The sequence below is a fragment of the Pteropus vampyrus genome, unplaced genomic scaffold, assembly GCF_000151845.1.
Source record: "Pteropus vampyrus isolate Shadow unplaced genomic scaffold, Pvam_2.0 Scaffold387, whole genome shotgun sequence".
Classification (NCBI taxonomy): Eukaryota; Metazoa; Chordata; class Mammalia; order Chiroptera; family Pteropodidae; genus Pteropus; species Pteropus vampyrus.
This window is the reverse complement of record NW_011889168.1, coordinates 1,142,356-1,163,684: the sequence shown is the minus strand read 5'-3', so window position 1 is coordinate 1,163,684 and position 21,329 is coordinate 1,142,356. Positions and strand designations below refer to the sequence as shown.

At 36.4% G+C, this 21,329-nt stretch overlaps 1 protein-coding gene and 1 non-coding gene across 2 annotated transcripts in view; one reads left to right on the top strand and one right to left on the bottom strand.

Annotated features, from left to right (window-relative positions):
* The window catches only part of EFHC2 (EF-hand domain containing 2), a 168,477-nt gene that overhangs the window by 18,955 nt on the left and 128,193 nt on the right, over nucleotides 1-21,329 (top strand). The window contains exon 2 of the mRNA XM_011380026.2: nucleotides 5,662-5,850. Coding sequence (XP_011378328.2) covers nucleotides 5,662-5,850 — 189 coding nt within the window. The remainder of the gene's footprint in view (nucleotides 1-5,661; nucleotides 5,851-21,329) is intronic.
* On the bottom strand, nucleotides 13,757-13,875 carry LOC111731608. Its single transcript, XR_002777216.1, has one exon. It is a non-coding gene; the product is annotated as a 5S ribosomal RNA (ribosomal RNA).

Genomic DNA, 21,329 nt, shown 5'->3' with positions numbered 1-21,329 from the left:
CATTTGCCCTTTGCTTCTTCCAGTCCCTCTCTTCCCCTTGCTGTTGTGATGGTGACCAAGAAAGGAAGGGCTAGTCTTGCTGAGGGCGCTTCAAGCTCAATCTACTGCTTTAGTCTCCTTCAGAAATTTCAGAATGAGAAATTCAACCTGTGCTGGTAGAAACATGTTTGGGAGCTGCACCAAATATGTAGGCTAAGGAGCCAGGTTGTGGAAGTACTTCATCCTCCTTGTTTTTCTTCCTCCCACCACTCACTTTCAAAGTGAAAGTGAAGCTCACATGAAACTTTCAAATCACCCTCCCACACCTTGCCATCACTCTTTTTTAATACATTCAATCACAGATGTTGATTTCTTTACCTGATGTCCACTATAGCAGCACTGCTCAAAGCATGGTGTGCGTTTGTGATATTGGGAGTCTTTAGAAACTTATTTAGCAATTTGACATTGCCATGATATCCAAGAGTATGATCAGTGGGCTTGCAAGTTTTTATGTCTTTGTTTTTATTTTAATTTCTTGTAATTAATTTTATTGCATATTACAAAAGTATCAGTCTAAAATGATTTGGGGAGAAAACTATCAGACTTGCCCTTCCTTAAACACAGTTTGAGGGTCCCTGTTTTATAGACATTCGTTGCTTCCCATTCTCATTGTCTTCACCCTTGTGCATGCCTTTCTCACATTTTACCTACTCGGCTGTGCTAGCAGCTTGCCTAGTCTGCCTACCTCTCACCTCTCATTCTAATCCATCATTTTTGTAAAATGTCAAGTGCAAAGAAGTGAATTAATTATCTTCCTCTGTTTCTGGCACAATATCATCATTAATCTGTGCAAGGTCTCTCTCATGTTTTATGTAATTTTATTCCTCATCATTCCCGATCCTCTCATTCCCTCTCCACTTTTATGTGGGCCTTCATTCACATGTCTTTGGTATACATTCTTGAATCTGTATGTGTCCTCGTAAAATATGTATCATATTTTGTGTTTTTTAAAAAAAATATAAATAATACTGTGGGCTGTAGATTTCCTACCCAATAATATATTTTAAGGATCTGTCTATATTGCCATATGCACATCCGATGCTATGGAATGAATTGTGTCTGCACAAAACTTATATGTTGAAGCCCTAATCCCCCAGTGTGAGGGTATTTGGACATGGGGCCTTGGGAGGTAATTAGGTTTTAAATGAGGTCATGAGGATGGGGCCCCCATGATGAGATTAGTGCTCTTATTTACGAAAAGATACCAGAGAGCTTGCTCTCTTTCTTTCATGGCCATATGGGGACACAGTGATAAATTGGCAGTCTGCAAGCCAAGAAGAGAGCCCTCACTGGGCAGCCAAATTGACCACTATCATGGACATCCAAGTCTCTAGAACTGTGAGAAATAAATTCCCGTTGTTTAAGCCACCCAATCCATGGAATTTTGTTACGTCAGCCTGAGCTAATACATGTAATTTATTGCTTCTAAGCAGTGAGGTGAAGTTAACATCCACCATAGTGTACTTATCCATTAAGTCATCTTTTCTTATTCATTCCATCAACATGGATATGTAGGTTGCCTCCAACTCCCCCCAAATACCAACACATTCTCATACATATCCATTTATTGGCTACTGTCAGAATTTCTCTAAGGTATGTATCCAGGAGTGAGATTCTTGAATCATAGGGAACACACATCTCTAATTTTGCCAAGTAGTACTATATTGCTTCCCAGAATGACAGTTAACTTGCCCATCAACAAAGTACTAGGGTTTCTGCTTCCCCATGTTCTCGCCAACCTTTGATATTATCTAGCTTTCCAATTCTTGCCATTCCAAGGCTATAAAATGGTTTTCAGTCCATCTAGAACACGGCCATCTCTAACACTCTTTCATTATATTTCATCCTTGCTCAAGGAGAGTTTCAGATGTATATAGTATTTAAATGTGAGGCTTCCCATAATATAGACCTACTCACATATTCTATTCTATCTCATCCTCCTTCTAAATTTGAACTTATCCTTTTTATTAGTCTCACTCCTCTCTTGCCCCTCACACTAGATGCTGTCAGTTCAGCTGCAGTGTATCACTCATAACCCTCCCGGGAACACACTTGCCTTTCCACCTTGCCTTTCCTCTCATGTTTAATTCATCCCATTCCTCCAGGCCCAAGACAGTATCCAGTTATTCACAGGACCTTAACACTACTACTCCAGACTGGCTGCATATGGCTCTGGGTGGATAAACTTATCAGAATTTAGGATCACATGAACTTAGGTTCAGATGCAGGCTTCATTAGTTCCTGTGTAACTGTGGGTGTGCTAGTCTACCTTAGTCTGCCTGTTTCCCTATCAGTAAAATGTCAGTAATAACATCTATGAGATGGTTTTGTGATGGTGAAATGTGATAATATACATAAAACTTTTAGTAAAGGGTCCAGCTCATAGTAAGTGGTCAAAAATGGTAACTATATTGTTGTTTTATATATCTAAATTTTGCCTCATCAGCAAGATCATGGGTTTCTTCTTCAGGGCAGGGGCTGAGTCTTATGCTTATTTTAGCTAGTATATCTGGCACAAAGCAAGGAATATAGTAAATGCTTAGGAAACATTTACTGGTTTGTCCTGAGATGAGTTTGTGTTTACCTGAAATTACTTGCTTTAAAAGAGGGAACTTGCTTATAAAATTCTATATTATTCACCATTCATTTTAACCAGCCCAACTTTTGCTTTGCTATATTGATTTGGGACTGACTTGTGGTAACCTGAGTGTGCGTGTGAATGTGTGTGAGTAGGCAGGTATTTGGGGAGGCTGGAAGAGGTGTTGGCAATGGATTCTCTAAGGAAGAGAGCCAGGCTGCAGCTCATCATCCTAACCACTGCTTTTACCTTTTCTCCTGAAACCTTCAAGCTGGGCTGTTAATCTTATCTGCTTAGGGCGGCTTTTGTGGCCCAGCTACCCTGGGCAGGGCTGCTCAGGCTTTTCCCTATTCTTCCGGGCTGCCTTCACTATAAGAGGAAATGAGGTCTTTTCTTTTTAATATTGGGCATTTTATTGAGGTATTATTGACATATAATATCACATTAGTTTCAGGTATACAATGTAATGATTTAATATTTATATATATTGCAAAATGATCAGTACAATAAATCTAGTTAACATCCATCACCATACATCAGCAGTCCTCAACCTTTTTGGCACCAGAGACCGGTGCTCCTATGAGAATCTAATGCCTGATAAACTGAGGCAGTGATATTAGTACTGGAGAGCAGCTGCAAATACAGATGAAGTTTAGCTCCTGCTGTGAGGCCTGGTTCCTAACAGGCCATGCATCAGCAGCCTGGGGATTGGGGACACCTGTATAGTTACAAAATTTTTTTTATTGTGATGAGAACTTTTAATAATTATTCTCTTAGCAACTTTCAAATATACAATACAATGTTATTAACTATAGTCACCATGCTATACAATAACATCCCATGACTTATTTATTTTATACCTGGAAATTTGTAGCTTTTGACCTCCTTTACTCATTTCATCCCCAGCCTCCATGTTCCACTTCTGGTAACCACCAATCTCTTTTCTGTGTCTATGAGCTTCGGTTTTTTTCATATTCCACTTATAAATGAGATCATACAATATTTATCTTTCTCCGACTTATTTCACTTAGCATAATACCCTCAAGGTCCATCCATGCTTTCTCAAATTGCAAGATTTCATTCTTTTTATGGCTGAATAATATTCCATTATATGTACCACTTTTTCTTTATCCAGTCATCATTGATGGACACTTAGGATGTTTCTATGTCTTGGCTATTGTAAACAGTGTTGCAATGAACATAGGGGGTGCATGTATCTTTTCAAATTAGTGTTTTAATTTTCAGTTAAATACCTAGAAGTGGAATTTCTAGGTCATCTGGCAGCTCTATTTTTAGTTTTTTGAAGAACCTCTATACTGTTTTCCTTAGTGGCTGAACCAGTTTACATTCCTACTACCAGTGCATGAGGGTTCCCTTTTTTCCACATCTTCATCAACACTTGTTATTTTTTGATAACTATTCTAACTGGTGAGAGGTGATATCTCAATTTGGTTTTGATTTGCATTTCCCTGATGATTAGTGACGTTGAACATCTTTTCATATGTATTGGCCATGTATATGCCTTCTTTGGAAAAATATCTACTCAGATTCTCTGCCCATTTTTTAAATCGGGTTTCTTTTTACTATTAAGTTGTGTGTGTTCTTTGTATATTTTAGAGATTAGCCCCTTATTAGATATATGATCTGCAAATATTTTCTCATTCAGTAGGTTGTCTTGAAATAAGAAAAGACAAACAAACAAAGGTCTTTTTGAACTTCCTCTCATACTTCCCTGCCAGTGCATCATGCTTTGCAAGAGGCCATTGCTCTGGCTGTATATAGGTCTGTCTAAGTGTTCAACTTTAAGCAGCAAATTAAAGATAATGGTTACTTGTAGAGAAGGAGGCAAGGGCATGAACTCTGAGAGAGAGCTTCAATAGTACCTGAAGTGTTTCATTTTTTTTGCATGGCTATGGGGTAGACAAATTTCATTATGATATATATGATATTTATCGTCATATATCATATATTATGGATATTATATTATCTTGAATTTGCTACTTGTCATTTCCATGCTTATATTATCCATAAATAACACTGTATTTTGAATATTTTCAAGCTTTATATATGTGGAATTATCAAATTTTATGTACCCTTCTACTATACCTATTTTTTTTGCTTGACATCGTTTGAGATTTGTCTATATTGACATATGTGATTTTAGACCTCTGTATTAATATTCCATTTTATAAAAAGAACACAATTGAGGTATGTTTTCTGCTACTCATGGACATTTAGATTGTTTCCTACTTTTCACTCATACAAACAATGCTTTAACAGATCATCTGATATATAGCTCCTCGTGCACAGCGCAAAAGATATTTCAGAGTGGACTTGCTAGGACATAGGGTACATACACTTTTCACTTTGCTAGGTATCGCCATCTCTCTCCTTAGAGGGATTCTTCTGTTTTATTTTCTTACTAGCAGCGCATATGAGTTGATGCTGGCTCACAATTTTGCCAGCCCTTAATAGCATTATTCGGTCTTTCCTCTCTGCCCAGATTCCCTAGAAAAGATGGGAGGCAATTGAGGAAGAGGGAAGGCAAGGTTCTACAATTAGGACGAGAATGTCAGCTCTGGAGAACTTCCTGTTACATTTATTTTAATGAGAAAAAATATTTTATTCTCTGTTTTGGTGAAAATAGTGTTTAGACTTCTGTGGGGAAACTTAGATTTTTATTCTGAAGTAGAAGAGTTTTTTTTTCCTATTTGCATTCTTGGCAAATAGGGAGACTAGACTAGTTAGCAAGCTAATGTTCTAAATGTTCACTTGTGGTAATAGTTATTTTTAAATGTTTTAAATAGCATGGAGCATTGGGTTTATTCTTACTGCTTTTCAAAATTTTGAACTTGTTAAAATGAATCGAATTTGAAATGTGGCATAACTTTATGGATAGAGATTGATCATAATTATTTGCCACTTTAATATGCATTTTGTAATGGGAAAAATAAATGATGAGAAATCTATTTACCTTTTAAAACAAATAAGAAAAGCCATAAAGAGTAATTTTGGTCATTTTATGTTATCTCTTGTATTCATAGGTGGGAAAGGAGAAGTTCCACAAATCTCAGCATTTGAGCTATTTAAATAATGTTAGGATGCTGCTGAGTGAAGGTAAACCTGGAATAGGTGGAGAACCCCTTCTCAGGGAAAAGACGAAGCCTAAATACAGTGTATTTACTAAAGAAATTGGAAGCGACGTACCATCCTGGGTAGCTTTTGATAGACAGGTAAGTTACATGACATTGAGAGAAATGCAATCTTAAAATGTTACAGGTACTAAATATTAAGTATATTTGAGAAAATAAGAGTCCTCAATGTAAATATTAAGGCTAGAAGTATGAAAAGACACATTTGAGAACAAAAGTACCCTAAACAAAGAAAAGTTATCACTGCTCCTTTTCTGACCAGGCACATTGGTTCAGGACGCCACATGTTCACCTTTGTTGATTAATGCTTATCAACCTATCTCTCATCTCCTCCCCCGGACAGGATAAGCTGTCCTTCTATAGATACTGAGAGTCCGGTCAGGCTGGTCAGAGGACCAAAGGGTGACTCGGCAATCATTGTAAAAGTGAAGGAAGGAAGTATCATTATTAGATAAGAGTCTGATCTTAATGTTATGTGTGTTTGTACACATAACACACACACATATACTGGCATATTGACATTTGCAAAAGGTAATCCATTTGAATATCTTTTAAAGGGTACTGAGGTCAAAGGGGAAAACACCAAGGTGATCAGTTATTTCCCATAAGGCAGTTATATGGATATGCTGTGTTTTATTGACAATCCTGTATCACCGCCCCCTGTTCTTTTCTCCAAAAAAGAACCTGTTATTAGATTATTTAGGCTCTGTAATTAAAAAATAATTCAGGATTGGATAAGAACTTAAACCTTAGTATACTGTTTATCAGGTGGTTTTTAGCAGCTTTAACATAGATTGGTTGACAATACTTTGATTCTAATTAAAATGTTTTCCAGTTTGGTAGAAGTGACATGTCCTATGTCATCAGTGTTAGGGACAATAAGTTAGAGCACGTATTTTTTTGAAGCCCAGTTCTGACACTTATGGAGATCTTAACAGACTGCAGGGAAACTTCTTTTCCAGGAAACCATCTCTATATCGAACATGGACCATTTCTCTCTCTCTCTCTCTCTCTCAAATTATTTTCAGTACCTGCTCAGTGCTGACCCAGAGTTCAGAAATAATTTATGGGCTGACTTATTTGGATGGATCATGCATGGTTTCCTGTTAATATCAATCTTATAGGTGTTTGCATATCACCATTCTATAATATTTGATTTGGCTAGGGCCAAAGAAAAGATTTCACTTTTACTTCTTGTGTCAAAAAAGAGAATTGAAACTAATCCACTGCTGACTAAGTAATGTTGTAGGCCACAATATATTAAACTATTCTCTTGCATTTGAAGTTGAAAATTCCTTTTAGTTCATGTTTTTCTCAATATGTAATATGTACCTTTCAAGCCTATTTTAGAGCCCTTTAATTACTTCTAAAATTATGTAGAATATTTCATGAAGTTGGAATAAGTTTAGCTTCCAACTACTTTAGAAAATGAAGAGCTTCTCGTTTTAGACCTAACTAAATGCAACATAATTCTTTCAGTTATTTTTTTGGTCAACTTCAATTAAATATTCATCGAGCTTTAAACTAGACGCTAAGACTATGAAATATTTACATGCTCTGATGAGATTGTGAACTACAGGCTGGATCTTGGTTAATATCCATAACAAATTATAAAGTGCTTTCTAGATTCATGGTGCAACAAAACAAGTCAATACCTGTTAACCCTTTTTCTTAAAAATGAGACATTTTCAACTCATTGTCAATTTTCCCAATAGCTTTTAATCATAGTACTATATCTAGGGTTACATTCTCAAACAATGCAAAGTAGAAGTAAAGGCAGTTCCTTGGAAAGTGTATCAAAATTAATATTTGTAGTAGATGCTCTTGGTGCCCACCCAGATCCACATTAAGGGTGGGGCACCCATCTTATCCTAGCTGTAGCAAGTACTCACATTTATAACCCCCTTTGAGTGTCACTCTTGGCCATTGGGCATTGATTGCATCACACAGAGAAACCTGAGAGGTGACACTATCCCCTTCACCACAAGAGTTGGCAGCAAATGCTTGACTGATTTGTCAAAAGTAAAAAGCTGAGCTTCTTCAAGGCAAGCACCTCTGTATTCCAATATAGGCTCATAGCCTCTGTGCATCTGGCCAAGGCAAAAATTCATGTGAGAATTCATCCCTTCCTTTAGCTGTTCTCCTTGCTCCCTTCCAGTTTCTCCTATGAGTGTGCCGATAACAAATCACATACATCTAAATCCGTTTTAGGCTATGCTTTGAGGAGCCCAGCCTAAGAGAACATTCCAATTTTTTCCATAATTCTAAAAGTGATCATCAAAATGCTCTGCTGAGGCAGACCATCAAATTACAGAGAAGATGATAATTGCAGTCACCAAAAAGAGCCAGCATTTATTATCCCATATAGCCTCCATTGCAGACATTTCTAGCTGTTTTATTCTCCACTCCCCTGCCCTTCATTCTTACAGAGAGAATACCAGTTTTATTCAGGCTGGAGAGGTGACCACTTAAAAGCGTTCACCTTCCCGGGCTCCCAGGCTCCTTGCTGCTAGGGCTGCCACATGACTCATCTGGCCAATGGTACATGAGTTAAGGTTTATTGTGTGTGGCTCCTGGAAAAGTTATTTTTCTAAGGAGTCAGGCTCAGCTGGCATGTTTTTCCTGCCCAGAACTAGGACATAATTCCTAAGGGCACAACAGACATCTTGTGAGCACAGCAGAAATAAAGAGGACCTAGGGCTCTGCTGGCATTATGGAGCTACTGTTTTCAGGCCTGGGCTGTCTCTCTCTGAACTTCTTGCTATATGAGAAAAATCAGCCCCTATTTCAGAGATTCTCAACCCAAGGAGGCCTTTGGAAATGTATGGAGGTGTTTTGGGTTATCACAATGACTGGGGGCATCACTGGGCTAGGTTGAGGCGAGCGAAGCACTTGCCTTGGGTGCAAAATTTAAGGATCCCCCAAAACTCAGTAATCAAGCTAGATAACATGTTAATATTTTAATGAAATATCTTAAAAATTGAATTGAAAAATTCATGATGAGCAAAATGTGAACATTTTAAATACAGGATCAGTAACTGCCAAACTGAGCCATATTGGAGCCTGAGGCAAAAAAGGAAAAATCAGTAATACTGATTCCATCTTATTTAACATTTTGACATATTTTGTTCATCCTGAATTTTTGCATTAATTTTGATGTTTTAAATCGCCTTGCCCGGGAGCCAGCAGTGACCAGGATGTACTGCTGCTATTGAGTAGCTGGGGGCCAACCATGTATTTTACATCCTGCAGTGTGGGAAGGGCAACCCCACAGTGGAGACAATGTTCTACCTAAAATGCCAGTACTGCTGCCATTGAGAAACACAGTTCTACTTGCTTAAAATCCCTGGCATTGGGAGGATTTATGCAAACAGCCAGGCGTAATTTTGCCTCATACTTCATCCACCCCGAAAGACTAGTTTATTTATTTTTTTACTGAATTCCTTTAAATACAAACAAGCACATATTCACTCACACTAATTATCTCCAGTCATCATCCCAGTGCCTCCATGAGGAAGTAGCAAATGTGGATGATTGTTCTCACTCTATAAATGAGGAATCATTTACAAGAAGTGGGGCAGGAGCTAGGGTTGAAGGCACTGGAACTGTCATGTAATACTAACCTTAAAAATCAAATAGCCATTTATTTTAACAGTAAAAATGAGTTTATTCAGGAATAGCAGAGGAATTGCAATTTGGGACTTGCAAACTATGGCAAACTATAGGCAAGTCCAGAGAATAAAGGAGGGGAGTGTTACTTTATAAAGAAAAGGAGGAAGTTGGGAGGGGTGGTTGTGAGTGAAAGTCCATTGGAGGAGAGTGAGAGTTCACGGTGGTGATGGCTTCTCATTGGCTGAATTGTTACTAGGCAAGGAGAAAATCTTCCTTCCTCCTACTGGAGTAGTAAAGTAAACCTCTTCCTATTGGGGAGTACAGGTATATTTCTTCCTGCTGGAGTCTGCAGATAGCAGTGGCTATAGTATATGAGAGCTATCTGTTCAGGGTTTCCTGACTCTGATGATTTTAAATGACGTTTCCTTTATTCACTTTCACATAACTCTGTGTGATTGTGGTTTAGTCACTTTACCTATCTGAGCCTCAGTTTTCTTAACTGTAATGTGGGGCTTGTCTAGCAGATCTCTAATGCCATTTTGCCATACCCAATACTTTAGTCTTAGTTTGTGACACTTAGTCTATGACTAAAGGCAGATTCAGCTTGTTCATCCTAGAACTGAGCCCAGACCCTGGATCTCCTGGCCTAGGGCTTTCTAATTATACCAGGCACCTTATTGCTTCATTATTAATTGAAATTTGGCATTTAGTAGTTTATATTATGCTTCTGTTGCTATCGTATATGATCTATTATTAGCTGCTGTTATCAAAAAGTCAGACTAGTTAGAAATTTTCAAATGACTGAAGGTTTTTATGTGACTTTCGCCTGGATGTTAAACACCATTTACATCGACTCTACAATTATACTCTTATTTTTTTTTCATTTGTCAATGGCTTCTAGTTAGCCTAATTTGTTTGCTAGTTTGCAAATGACTCTATTATAGTAAGTGGCAAGATAAAGGTCGATCCAATGGGTTATGCATGCATTTAAAAATGTTATTTCATTTTTTCCATGTATTATAAACATAATAATTATAATCAAAATGACTGACCACAGAATTAGAATTTTAATAACTTTGCATTTGACAGCGGGTTTGTGGTGAGTTGATTATGTAGTACTGTGTGAATTTATTTTGAACAAAATAAAAATAAATTTATAAAATATAATTTGATCTGTTAGGTCACCTTGATTTTTTTTAATTGAACAAGTTGATTTATTACTCAATGCAGTGAGGGAAAACACCCTGAGTAATCAGGGGATGTCTAAGTAAGCATGAGTTAGAAAAGACTTATTATAGGATTTGGACTTGTGTTAGGTGATCTTGGGGAAGGCTTAAGGAAGTGGGGCCTTGCTCTGGATTGGTTGCTATCAAGAAGCTGGGATGCTTCTATGATTGTGTGTTTTAATCTCACTTATAGTGAGAGCAGACTAGAGCAAGGCTACAGCTCTAATTGGGAGAGAAGCAGGCATCACTCCTGTGAACTAGGAGAGTGGGACGTTTGACATTTCAAGGCTTGGACAATGTTCATATTCTGTCTGTGTTCAGACACGGTTATGGAATGGTCTTGGTTTTATCTTGATCTATCACAGTCACAGACTGGCCTTGTCTGAGATTGATGTTCTCTGAAAGTGTTCATATACAATAGGAGAACACCAAGGCCTTGCTGTGGCTGCCACCCCAGCTTGTAGGAGCACCAACGCCAGCTGATAATGGCAGGCTGGAAACATTTAAACATTTATTTACCTTCCTCAATTTTGTATTTGCAGGATTCTACCCTATAGTAAGCTCACTCCTTTGTAACATTGATGATGTGTGATAGTACAAATACTGACTGTATAATCTGTGTTCTTTTTAAAAAAATATTTTTGAAATCACAGTAACAGTCCAAGACAGTTCCTGTGTACTCTTTCCCCAGCTTTCCTCAATGATGACATCTTACAAACCCTAGTACATTATCAAAACCAGGAAATTGACATTGATGTCATATTAAACTTGCAGACCTTATTTGAATTTCACCAGTTTTTAGATGCACTCACATTTTCTCCTTAGTTTATGGTTCCATGAAATTTTATCACATGTATAGATTTGTGTAACAACCACCACAATCAGGATACACAATAACTGTATTCCTTTAGAACTTTATCGAGTCTTTATTTTAATCAACTTTATTGAGGTAAACCTTATTTTAATGTTTCAAATCAACTTTATTGAGGTGTAATTTATATACAATAAAATATGCCCATTTTAAGCATACAGTTCCATGAATCCTGACAAATGTATACATCTGTGTAACTACCACCCCAGACAACATATGGAATACCTCTACTACCCCAGAAAGTTCTCTCATGCCCTCTTTCATTCAGCCCTCTGCCATTGCTCTGACTTCCCTTACTGTAGATTAGTTTTGCCTGTTCTTGAACTTCATATAAGTGGAATCTTACAGTGTGTCCTCTCTGGCATCTGGCTCACTGTTTGGGATTTAAGACTTGAGGCACAGCTTTGATAAGATGTATGTATGTAAACAAAGTGCAGCCAATTCATGTAATAAAATACACCATGGTGGATTTCTGGGTATTTGTATAATCGGTTTTCATCCTCTGGATTCATATCCCTGTATTTTTAAACATGCTAGTTTTATTTTTTCAAATACATTACTCTCCCAACCCCTTTCAGAGGTTTTTAAACATTTTAAGATGTTGGAATTGTTCATATCCTTATGTTAATTATGCTCCTCTTTAAATACCTGTTTTGACTATGAAATTCATTGTACTGTTTAGTGTGGTAATAGTTCTTTTAATAAAGAATATTCTCCAGTGACACATGTCATTATCATAAAACTTTTATCTGAGGTATAAATAATTGAAGGAGCATGGTAGTTTATTCTAGGACATCAGAAATGGGAGGTAGAAGGGAGGGCATGAATGCCACATTATTCAAAGGGAGGCAGAAATGCTTATCTCTTTTCAAAGTTGTCTCATTTCTTTTTCTTAAGCTCCATCTCTCAACCTCCTTACCCTTGTCCCTTTCATTCTTTTGACATTTTCTCTATTTTTTCTCTTTTATTGGACTTTGCCAGTCTCTTCATCCTCATTCTCTTTACTTTCATCAATTTTTATTCACCTTACATTGTGAGTGCCTTATTTGCCTTTCTTCCCTTTCCCTACTTCATCTTCCTCTGCTTCAGGCCTTGCAGTTGCTGACTTCTCCTGTTTCCTCTTTGGAGAGTACCACTACCAACGTCAGGGTCTTTTCTCTTCCCTTTGTCCCTGCAGTTGGACCCAGGGTGCATGTCTCCCCAAATGGAGTGTTGTTTGAAATGAATTCTGTGTACAGTGGTCAGGGTATCCCTTGAGAATATGGTCCTCCCGCAATTTCCCCCTAACGGAAAGCTCTTGGTGTAGTGGAGAGAGCAAGGCTATTCAGTTAAACAGATGGATCTAGAACCTGGATTTACTATTTATTACCTATTTCATCTTTTAATCAACTTTATTGAGGTAAACCTTATTTTAATGTTTCAAATCAATTTTATTGAGGTGTAATTTACATGTGATAAAATGTCCATTTTAAGTATACAGTTTTTAACCTCTCTTGGTCTTAATTCCCTCATCTGTCAAGTAAGATTAACAAACTCATCTCAGAATTGCTGTGAGCATCAGATGGACAATGCATGTCAAGTGCCCTGCTTATTGTTGGTAGTCATGAAGAATTAACTCTCCTCCTTTGCCTAATACTTGGTTTATTTTCTTACATGGGAGGGTGGTGTTCCTAGGGAAAGTTAAGCATAAGCTGGGACTATCCCAGTCCTCACCTGTGCTGCAGGACTTTTGCATTTTTCTTTGGCATGAATTCCAGCACATTCCAGAAGAATAAGTTTGGAGATGCTGCCCACCATTGAGACCAGTGAGTTATAAAAATTAGCCATTAAGCTATTGATACTTTGCTCTTCCCAATTGTTCTCCAGTGTTGCATTTGTGCAGTGGATATTAGGGTAGTTTCAAAAGTCTTATTTAAATAAGAAATTTTGTCATGTCTTTTGTTTTTGCAAATTCACTTAATGGCTTTTTAGGAGGAAAGATGATACATAACTACCTTTATTATTTTATTTATTTTTTTATTATTTGAGACTAATAGTAGTGAGTAATAGGCTGCTACAACTGTGTGTACATTCCAATTATTCTGAACTTGTTCTCAAAGAATTTACACTATCATCATCTAGGTTCTAGAAACTCCATGTAGGCCTTTTTATGTTTAATTAAAATTTTACTTCCTTTGCAGTCTGCCATTGTTCTTCCCTCCTTTTTAGCTTAAAATGTAAAATCTGTTTTGAGCATTTTTTATTCTCTGTCTGGTTCTACTTGTTGATTTTTTTTAAATGCCTGCGACACCTGGTATTCCTAGGTGGTCTCCCATCCAAATACTAACCAAGCCCAACCCTGCTTAGCTTCCAAGATCAGATGAGATTGGGCACGTTCAGGGTGGCATGGCCGTAGACTTGTTGATTTTTTAATCTAGCTTTTCAGGGCATTTATTTTTGCATTTATGTTTGAATATCAAAAATAAAACTCTGTTTTCAGTTCTGGTCGTGTGGGCTTTTAACAGTCAGCTTTATTAATTGATGCTTTGGTTCTTACTGTTATGTGATGGGGATAATATTGTTACTGTGTGTTTCCAGCTTTCTCCTTTTCCTTATGCCCTGCTTGCTGCCAGATTCTTGGGCTTTGGGGAACGTAAGAAAGGGAGAAGAGCTGGAGAGAAGTGGAGGGAGGAAGAAGGAGAGAGATACTATAGACTAAGCTGATGGTGAGGAAATGCGGGACATATGAGAATCAAAAAAGAAGAGAAAGGCATTTTTTAGGGGAAGTGAGGATATGGAGCATAAATTGGATCATCTTTAGAGTTTCTTCAGAGGTCTAAGATGAGACCTCTTTCAATTGGTGTCGAATTGCCTGGCCTTTTCTTTGAATATACTACCAAGCTGAGACTGGTCCACATTGGCTTATTATTTGAGTTATATCAATGTGTTGTCACTAAATTATATATTTTTATGTTCAAACAAGAGAACCACCATTACCCTCTCTTTGTCACTGATCAGTTGATCCCAAGTCCTCTCTCATCTCCCTCTGAAATCCCCCTTTCATCAGTCTCCAAGGCTTCTGCTACCATCCTAGTTTGTATCTTTTATCTAGAGAGTAGCCTTTTCAATGACATCTCTGCCTTCAATCTGATTCCCTGCTACAGAATTAACTTCTAAAATGTTTAGAATCCTTTGACCTAACTTTGCACGGCCCAGGGACCTATCTTTTGGCTCTTGAACTTTGTTACTCTCATCTCTTCTGCTCTCCCTTCCCCACTCAGCCCTCAGCCACACAGAACAACTTGCAGGACCCTATGTACCATATGCTACCATGCTGCTGTAACTTTGCACATGCTGTTCCCCCTCTATAGAGAATGCCCTTCCTCTCTGGTCCATGTGTGCAGTTCTTCCTCCATCTCTCAGTCTTGAAGATCCATTTTAGAAGTCATCTCGTAGTGGTCCAGGTGGTTTGGCCCTTCTTCCTACTGAGGATTTTCAAACCTGTTACAATAGCCTGACTACTCTTCTCTGTGTCCTCCACTGAGCTGGAGTTTGGTGGGGATTTTGTGCTAGTTCAGGAAATAATGGTTAACTTATGGCCTCTGAAGCTAGGGAGCTTGAGTTCTAATTCCAGCTGTCACATTCGCTTACCTGAGACCTTGGGAAATTACTTAACCCCCTAAAACAAAGATCACAATATTATCTACTTTATAGATGTCTTTTGAGGAGTAAATGAGTTAGGGTGTAAAAGCACTTAACACACTGCCTGACCCATTATAACTTAATGTTAGCCATGTTCATTAATCTTTGGATTCTCAGAGCGTAGCACAGTGCCTGACACATAGCAGGTGCTCAGTAATGTATCCTGCATGGATTTTAAAAACATTATTGAGTCTTTCCAAATGGCTTTTAGCTTTATCTCTAATGCAGTATAATTATTTGGCAGTACCATACTTTGTTTTGCAGTTATTTGCATATAGTCTAATCTCTCTTATTTGACTGTACAATCCTTGTAGCTGGAGAGATTGACTTATTGTGTTATACCCTCCACATAGAGCTTTGAACTTAGCAGATGCTCTGTAACTGGGTTGGTCTGTATTAGTTTGATTTTGATAAAGGAGCCTTTCCATATCAAGTATCCATTTTATGATCTCAGCTATTGATGCGCTTGTGGGAATTAAATAATATACTTTGAAATCAGTAGGATAATCCAATGTACTGGGGGGTCTAGTTTATTAATAATTACTAGAATTATAGATTGTATTGGAGAACATAAAAGATACCTAAGCATCTTTCTTCTGACTCTTTGGGGTAGAATCCAGCCTTTTAACATACATATCTCAAAATGATGGTATGAAGGAGTGTTTTTGCCCCAGTTCTCATATTATTCCCTCTGAATATATGTATATACTATTTGGTAAATTTCATATACATATATTTTGTACTAAGTATTTTTTCTTTATATTTTATATTCTAAGTACTGTTTTTCTTTTGTATCTTTAATATTGAATATTTGAATATTCATTTTTCTCTATTCACGTATGAAACTCCATGATTAGCAATGTGATTTCCATTGGATAGAGTGACCCCCTTGTTCTAGTCCAAATTATTTTTCTAGGAAGTCTTATTTTAAGCAGTGAGTCTGAACTTCTTCTCTTAGTAATATCAAGTGTTTTTTAATTGCTTTGCTCAATAGATTCCATAAGGATGTGAAAAGACTATTTTAAATGTGGTTTTGACAGTATTTTTAAGCTTCCAGCTTTGCATCCTACACTGATTTATATGTTATTCAGTATTTTTATACATTCATTTTCTCTCCAAAGCTCTGTTATATATACATCATTTTCTTAATCCTTTAAATAGTACTGCCCTGTCCTGTGGTTATCAAGTGTTCATTTTCTAATTTTGACTCAAAGGTTAACCAGCAAACAAAGATTTTAAGTGGTTTGCACCAGTTATATGGTTAATTAGTGATAAAGCTAAAAGAAGAATATTTTAACATTCTAGCTACATCTTTTCTCCCTTTTATGTATTATAAAATCAGGTCTTAAGAAGAAGCAGACAAGTAAAAATAAATTTGATGAATGCTTTTGCTGTCCATATAGGTACATTTCATTTTAAACCCTATTTAGTCATGAATATTTGAGCATAAATTATAGATTTATATTTTTGTAATACATAGAATTATTTTAAAGTCATCTTTCTGTAATTTGTATTTTTTGTCATTCATTTATCCAACTTACCTTATTGACCATCTCTTGTGTTCAAGCTAAATGAGATTCAGATTTGTATAACTTAAATTTTCTTAAAATAAGATATGCCTATTTAAACACAGTATCCATAGGAACATAAATTTATCAAAAAAGAGAAGTGAGAGGAAAAAAAGGGAATTTAGAGTGAGTTTAAATCTTGAGTACTGATATTTAGTTGAACCTCTCTACCTTCACAGTCCCAATTAAAATGACTGCAAAAATTTAAAGTATGGAGAAACAATATTTGTGTGTGTGTTGAAGGCCAGGAGTTCCATCTTCATGCTGCAAACTTTGATGAAGAATTTCCACTAGATACAGTGCAGATGGGATCATATTAAAGAAATATACCAAAACCAATGTTCAATTCCACTTCCTAAGAAAGTGACAAGAATTGAGTTGGGGGTTAGGACAATCTGTAGGGGCTTCTACTTGGTTTACTTTCACAGCTATTGATGGATCAAGAGTGTCACTAGGAGGTCGAGGAATCGTCACACTGAGGGAAAAGCAGGCTCTGAATTAAGGCAGTTCTCTGATGTGATAGGCGATACACACGAAGGACTGGCTACACATGTTCTATTCCTGGAGTGGCAGTCAGATCAATTTATAAAATGTTAATATGGAAAAATTTGAAATTTTTTCTGCAGGGGACTATCCGTAGCCCTTGTTCTCTCCCTACTTCTCTTAACATGCTGTATATGAATTTCTATCAACCAGCCTCCCACTGAGAGGAGTCAGAACATTAGAATAGATGGTGAAGGATGGGGAAGAGAACCTACCCATCTTATTTTGGGGAAAACACCAGTCTGGATAGACTGTTCTTTGTTTAAGAGTGAACAAAGAAACCCAACATAAGGTTTCTGAAAAGACACTGCAACATAAATGGAGAAGAACATAGTATTTGAGGCAGTGGAAGAAAAATATTTATTTCAAAATATGTTTTCTATAGGAAAATGAAGATTTTTAACTTTGCTTTGTGCTTTCTGTTGAGTGCAAGGAAGTAATAAAGTAAGCAGTTAAAGCAGACTCCGTGAAGTGAAGGCTGGAAGGAGAAAATAGAACAAGAGAATACATTTAAAATATTACTGAATGAGACTGTAGGCCAAAAGGCAAAGGGAGCTCACAGAAGAAGGAAGTGTGAGAAAACAAAAAAATGCATTATATGTAGTAAAGAAAAAAATTGAAACTGGAGAAAATGGGATGAATGGTGGAAAAGGCAAACTTGAGAAATTCTCCCAAAATGCAGAGAAAAAGGTCAGATATAAGAACAATGAAATAGGTATTGAAAGGTTGGACAGAGGATGGAGTTCTAATATACAGACAGTTGTTCTTAAAGGACTTGAAGCTGATTAAAAGCAACTGAATCAATTTAGCATACCATAAGAAATTAATAAAAACAAGACTGACTTTGTGAATTATTAAAAGACATAGGTCTGTAGATGGAATGCTTACTGTGTACCACAGAAAACAACAAAAGAGAGACCAATAATTTGACATATCCTGGCAATTTTGTGTTAATTTCAAAGATAAAGTAAAAACGTTTGTGACCCAGAAATTCTAGACTCAGCCAAGGTATTATACATTAGTGAAAGCAACAGAAAGATGTTCTCAGATATATAATTTCTCACAAATATTCCATCTACATACTTTTCCTGAGAAAGTTGCTTAAAGATGTACTTCAGCCAATTATAAAACAGATTAAACAGTTCAACAATGGGAAATTCATGAAATAAAAGGATTAGTGGTAAGCAATAGAAACAGACTTATAATTATAAAATATAAAGTTCAAAGCAGAATGTGAACATTTTAAATGTTTAATGGAAGATAAAAGAGTAATAAACAATAATATATTGTGTCCCAAATGCAAGATAAAGATATAAAAAAGAACAATATATTACTTTTAAGGTGAGTTTCAGTATATATTTTTAGAAGTAATACTTGAACTGACAATTCTCCAAAAAATCAAAATAACAATGAATAGTTAAAATCTCTCAATCAAGAGGGAAAAAAGCTTATCTTTGTATCTTTTTTCTCAGACCTGCAAACTCTGCTTAATAAACATATATACTTTGTGTTTTTAACTGTTTTTTTTTTTTAAAAAGACTAAATAAAAATACACCAGAACATGAATATTGTGTATAGATTCATGGTGGGATTTTGTGGTATGTTAATCTTCAGAGAGTATTGGAGAGAAAACATGCATTTTTAAAAGTATATATATAATTTGGCATAGCTATATAATCACAATTTCATTAGGTAAGATATTAACAAAATAATGAGTTCAAGGTAGAAATATTCTGCATTTCTTTCTGTTCCTATTTTCATATTTTTGTAATACATATGCATTAATTTTTATGATGGGAAAGTAAACTTCATTAAAATAAAAATTCCTATAGATATAGCAGAGTTACAATTACAGGCAAATTTATGGCATTGAAGGCTTTGTTCTCCTTCCTTCCCAAATTAAAAATAAACTAAGCATTTAACTTAAGGCATTAGAAAAAGCACACACACACAAAAAAACCCTCCAGACATGAGAACTGAAGGAAAAAAAATTCATAAACTTAAAGCAGAATTTTATAAATCAGTAAACAGAGTAGATTTGAACAAGAAGTCTAAGAGCTGATTCTTTAAAACAACTGAATTAAACTTCTAGCTTGTTTGCTCGGGAAAGCAAACAAAAGTACACAAAATAATGTATTTAAATCACAAATTCAGAGGCAGTAAAATGTATAGCTTATGCTAATTATGAAGTAAAGTGAATATTATAATAAACATCAACTAGCAAAATTGACTCAAGGAGAACAATGCTGGAATTGGCCAATAATATTAGAGAAACCACCAAAGAGTTACTCCAGTTGTCAGAGTGAGTGTCTCTACGTAGTAGGATTATAGACTATTTTTTCTCACTTTGTGCTCTTTAGTAGTCTCAAAAATTCTACAATAAGCAGGTACTAATCCCGAAGTCCGATATGAATAAAGGCCAACTGAAAAAAATCTCCTATCTCCTATCTCCTGAGACAAAGTGGACAGTTTGTTCCTTTTTAGTTTTAAAGGTAGAAGTAGCTGCCTTTCTAAAATTTAAGTGAAGCGAAATACTGATGTGCAGTGAAGACTGCCAAGGTTCAGAGAGCCCGTTAATGGGCCTGAGAGGCCCTGTGACTCTGGGCTGACTGATGGCCCAGGGACCACTAACGGCAAATTGAATTTCTAGATCACCAGGTGCCTTCATGGCTAATGCCACCAGAATGGGTGAGTAGACACACCACGTGCCATACAAACATACGAATGCTAAATCATCATTCTTTCGAGGTTCAATGGAATATCCATCACTTTAGTAGAAAGCTGTTTACAAAGTGCCCCAAATTTTGCACATCTGAATTACAAGGTTTTTTTTTGAGTGGGCTTTTTTGTTGTTGTTGTTTGTTTTTTACTAGTAACGTGAATAGATGAAATGTTCTTTACTTCATTAATGAAATAAGGAAGATTGCGATTCTTGACTTAGGTCACCCTAGATATACTATACTCAAAAAAGACATTACCCACTCCCATTCCTGAAGAAATAAAACTGAATTATGGCAAGGCTCTTTCTTGCATGTTAGAAACACCGCAGAGTTTTGCCATAACAAATGTAGAGAGAGAGGAGCAGGTAAGAAGTATTTTCTCCATATGAAAAGATCTTTTTTTTTTTTTGGAAAGGAAAATGAATTATATGTATATCCTCTTTATCTTGTTAAATGCATACTTATAAGTGCAACCATTTACTCACACCCATTTTTAAAATGCCCTCTTAGTAATGTCACTTTTCTAACACCAGCTAAATGACATTTTGTTCTCCACAGATCTTATGTAATGAGAAAGGTAAATGAAAAACGATATTAGGATGTGAGTAGAAATATGAGTAGAAATATGCAACAGCAAGTGTGTGACTGACGTAGCATTTCCTAAGCTTATGTTCTTAAAGAACTTGAGCTCACTGATTTATACCTCAAAATAATCTAGAAGTAACTTCAAGAAACACCCTCTTGGGTGTTTGTGGCTCACATTAACTATCAAAGGACTTGCAAGATCCTGAAATAAAAAATAATCTGTGGAACTTTGTACAACTCAGTATTCCCCCACAATGTATGTCCATAGAACCCTCTTTTCTGCAATCCTTTATAAAAAGCTCAGAGCTCCTGTGGGTTGAGAGAGACACTTTCAGCAATGTCTATTTGAATGTATACATTAAATGGAAAAAAAACCCTCTTAATTCAAAACATTGGCTTAGGTTTTGAAGGTTTTCTGTCTTGGAAAATAGAATCAAACCGCACCTTTAACATTACATCAACTTCTTTTGTTCTGCTAAAGGGAAGTGAAGAACTCCAGCTACAGCTTTCTTATACTTCTTCATCTTAAAAGACTGTATTCTCTATAGAGGGGAAAATATGACATACTTAGTGTTATTCACAGGGACTATGAATTGTCAAGTTCCTGGTAAGGCCTGACCTTATTTATTTCTTTTATTATGAATGACATCTAACAGCTGAATATAGGTGGCCTTTAATCCTTGCCTTGCCTTTTGAATTAAAGTGGGGTGCTAGAAATATGGTGGTTTATTTCTCTGTTCTTTTCCTAATATCT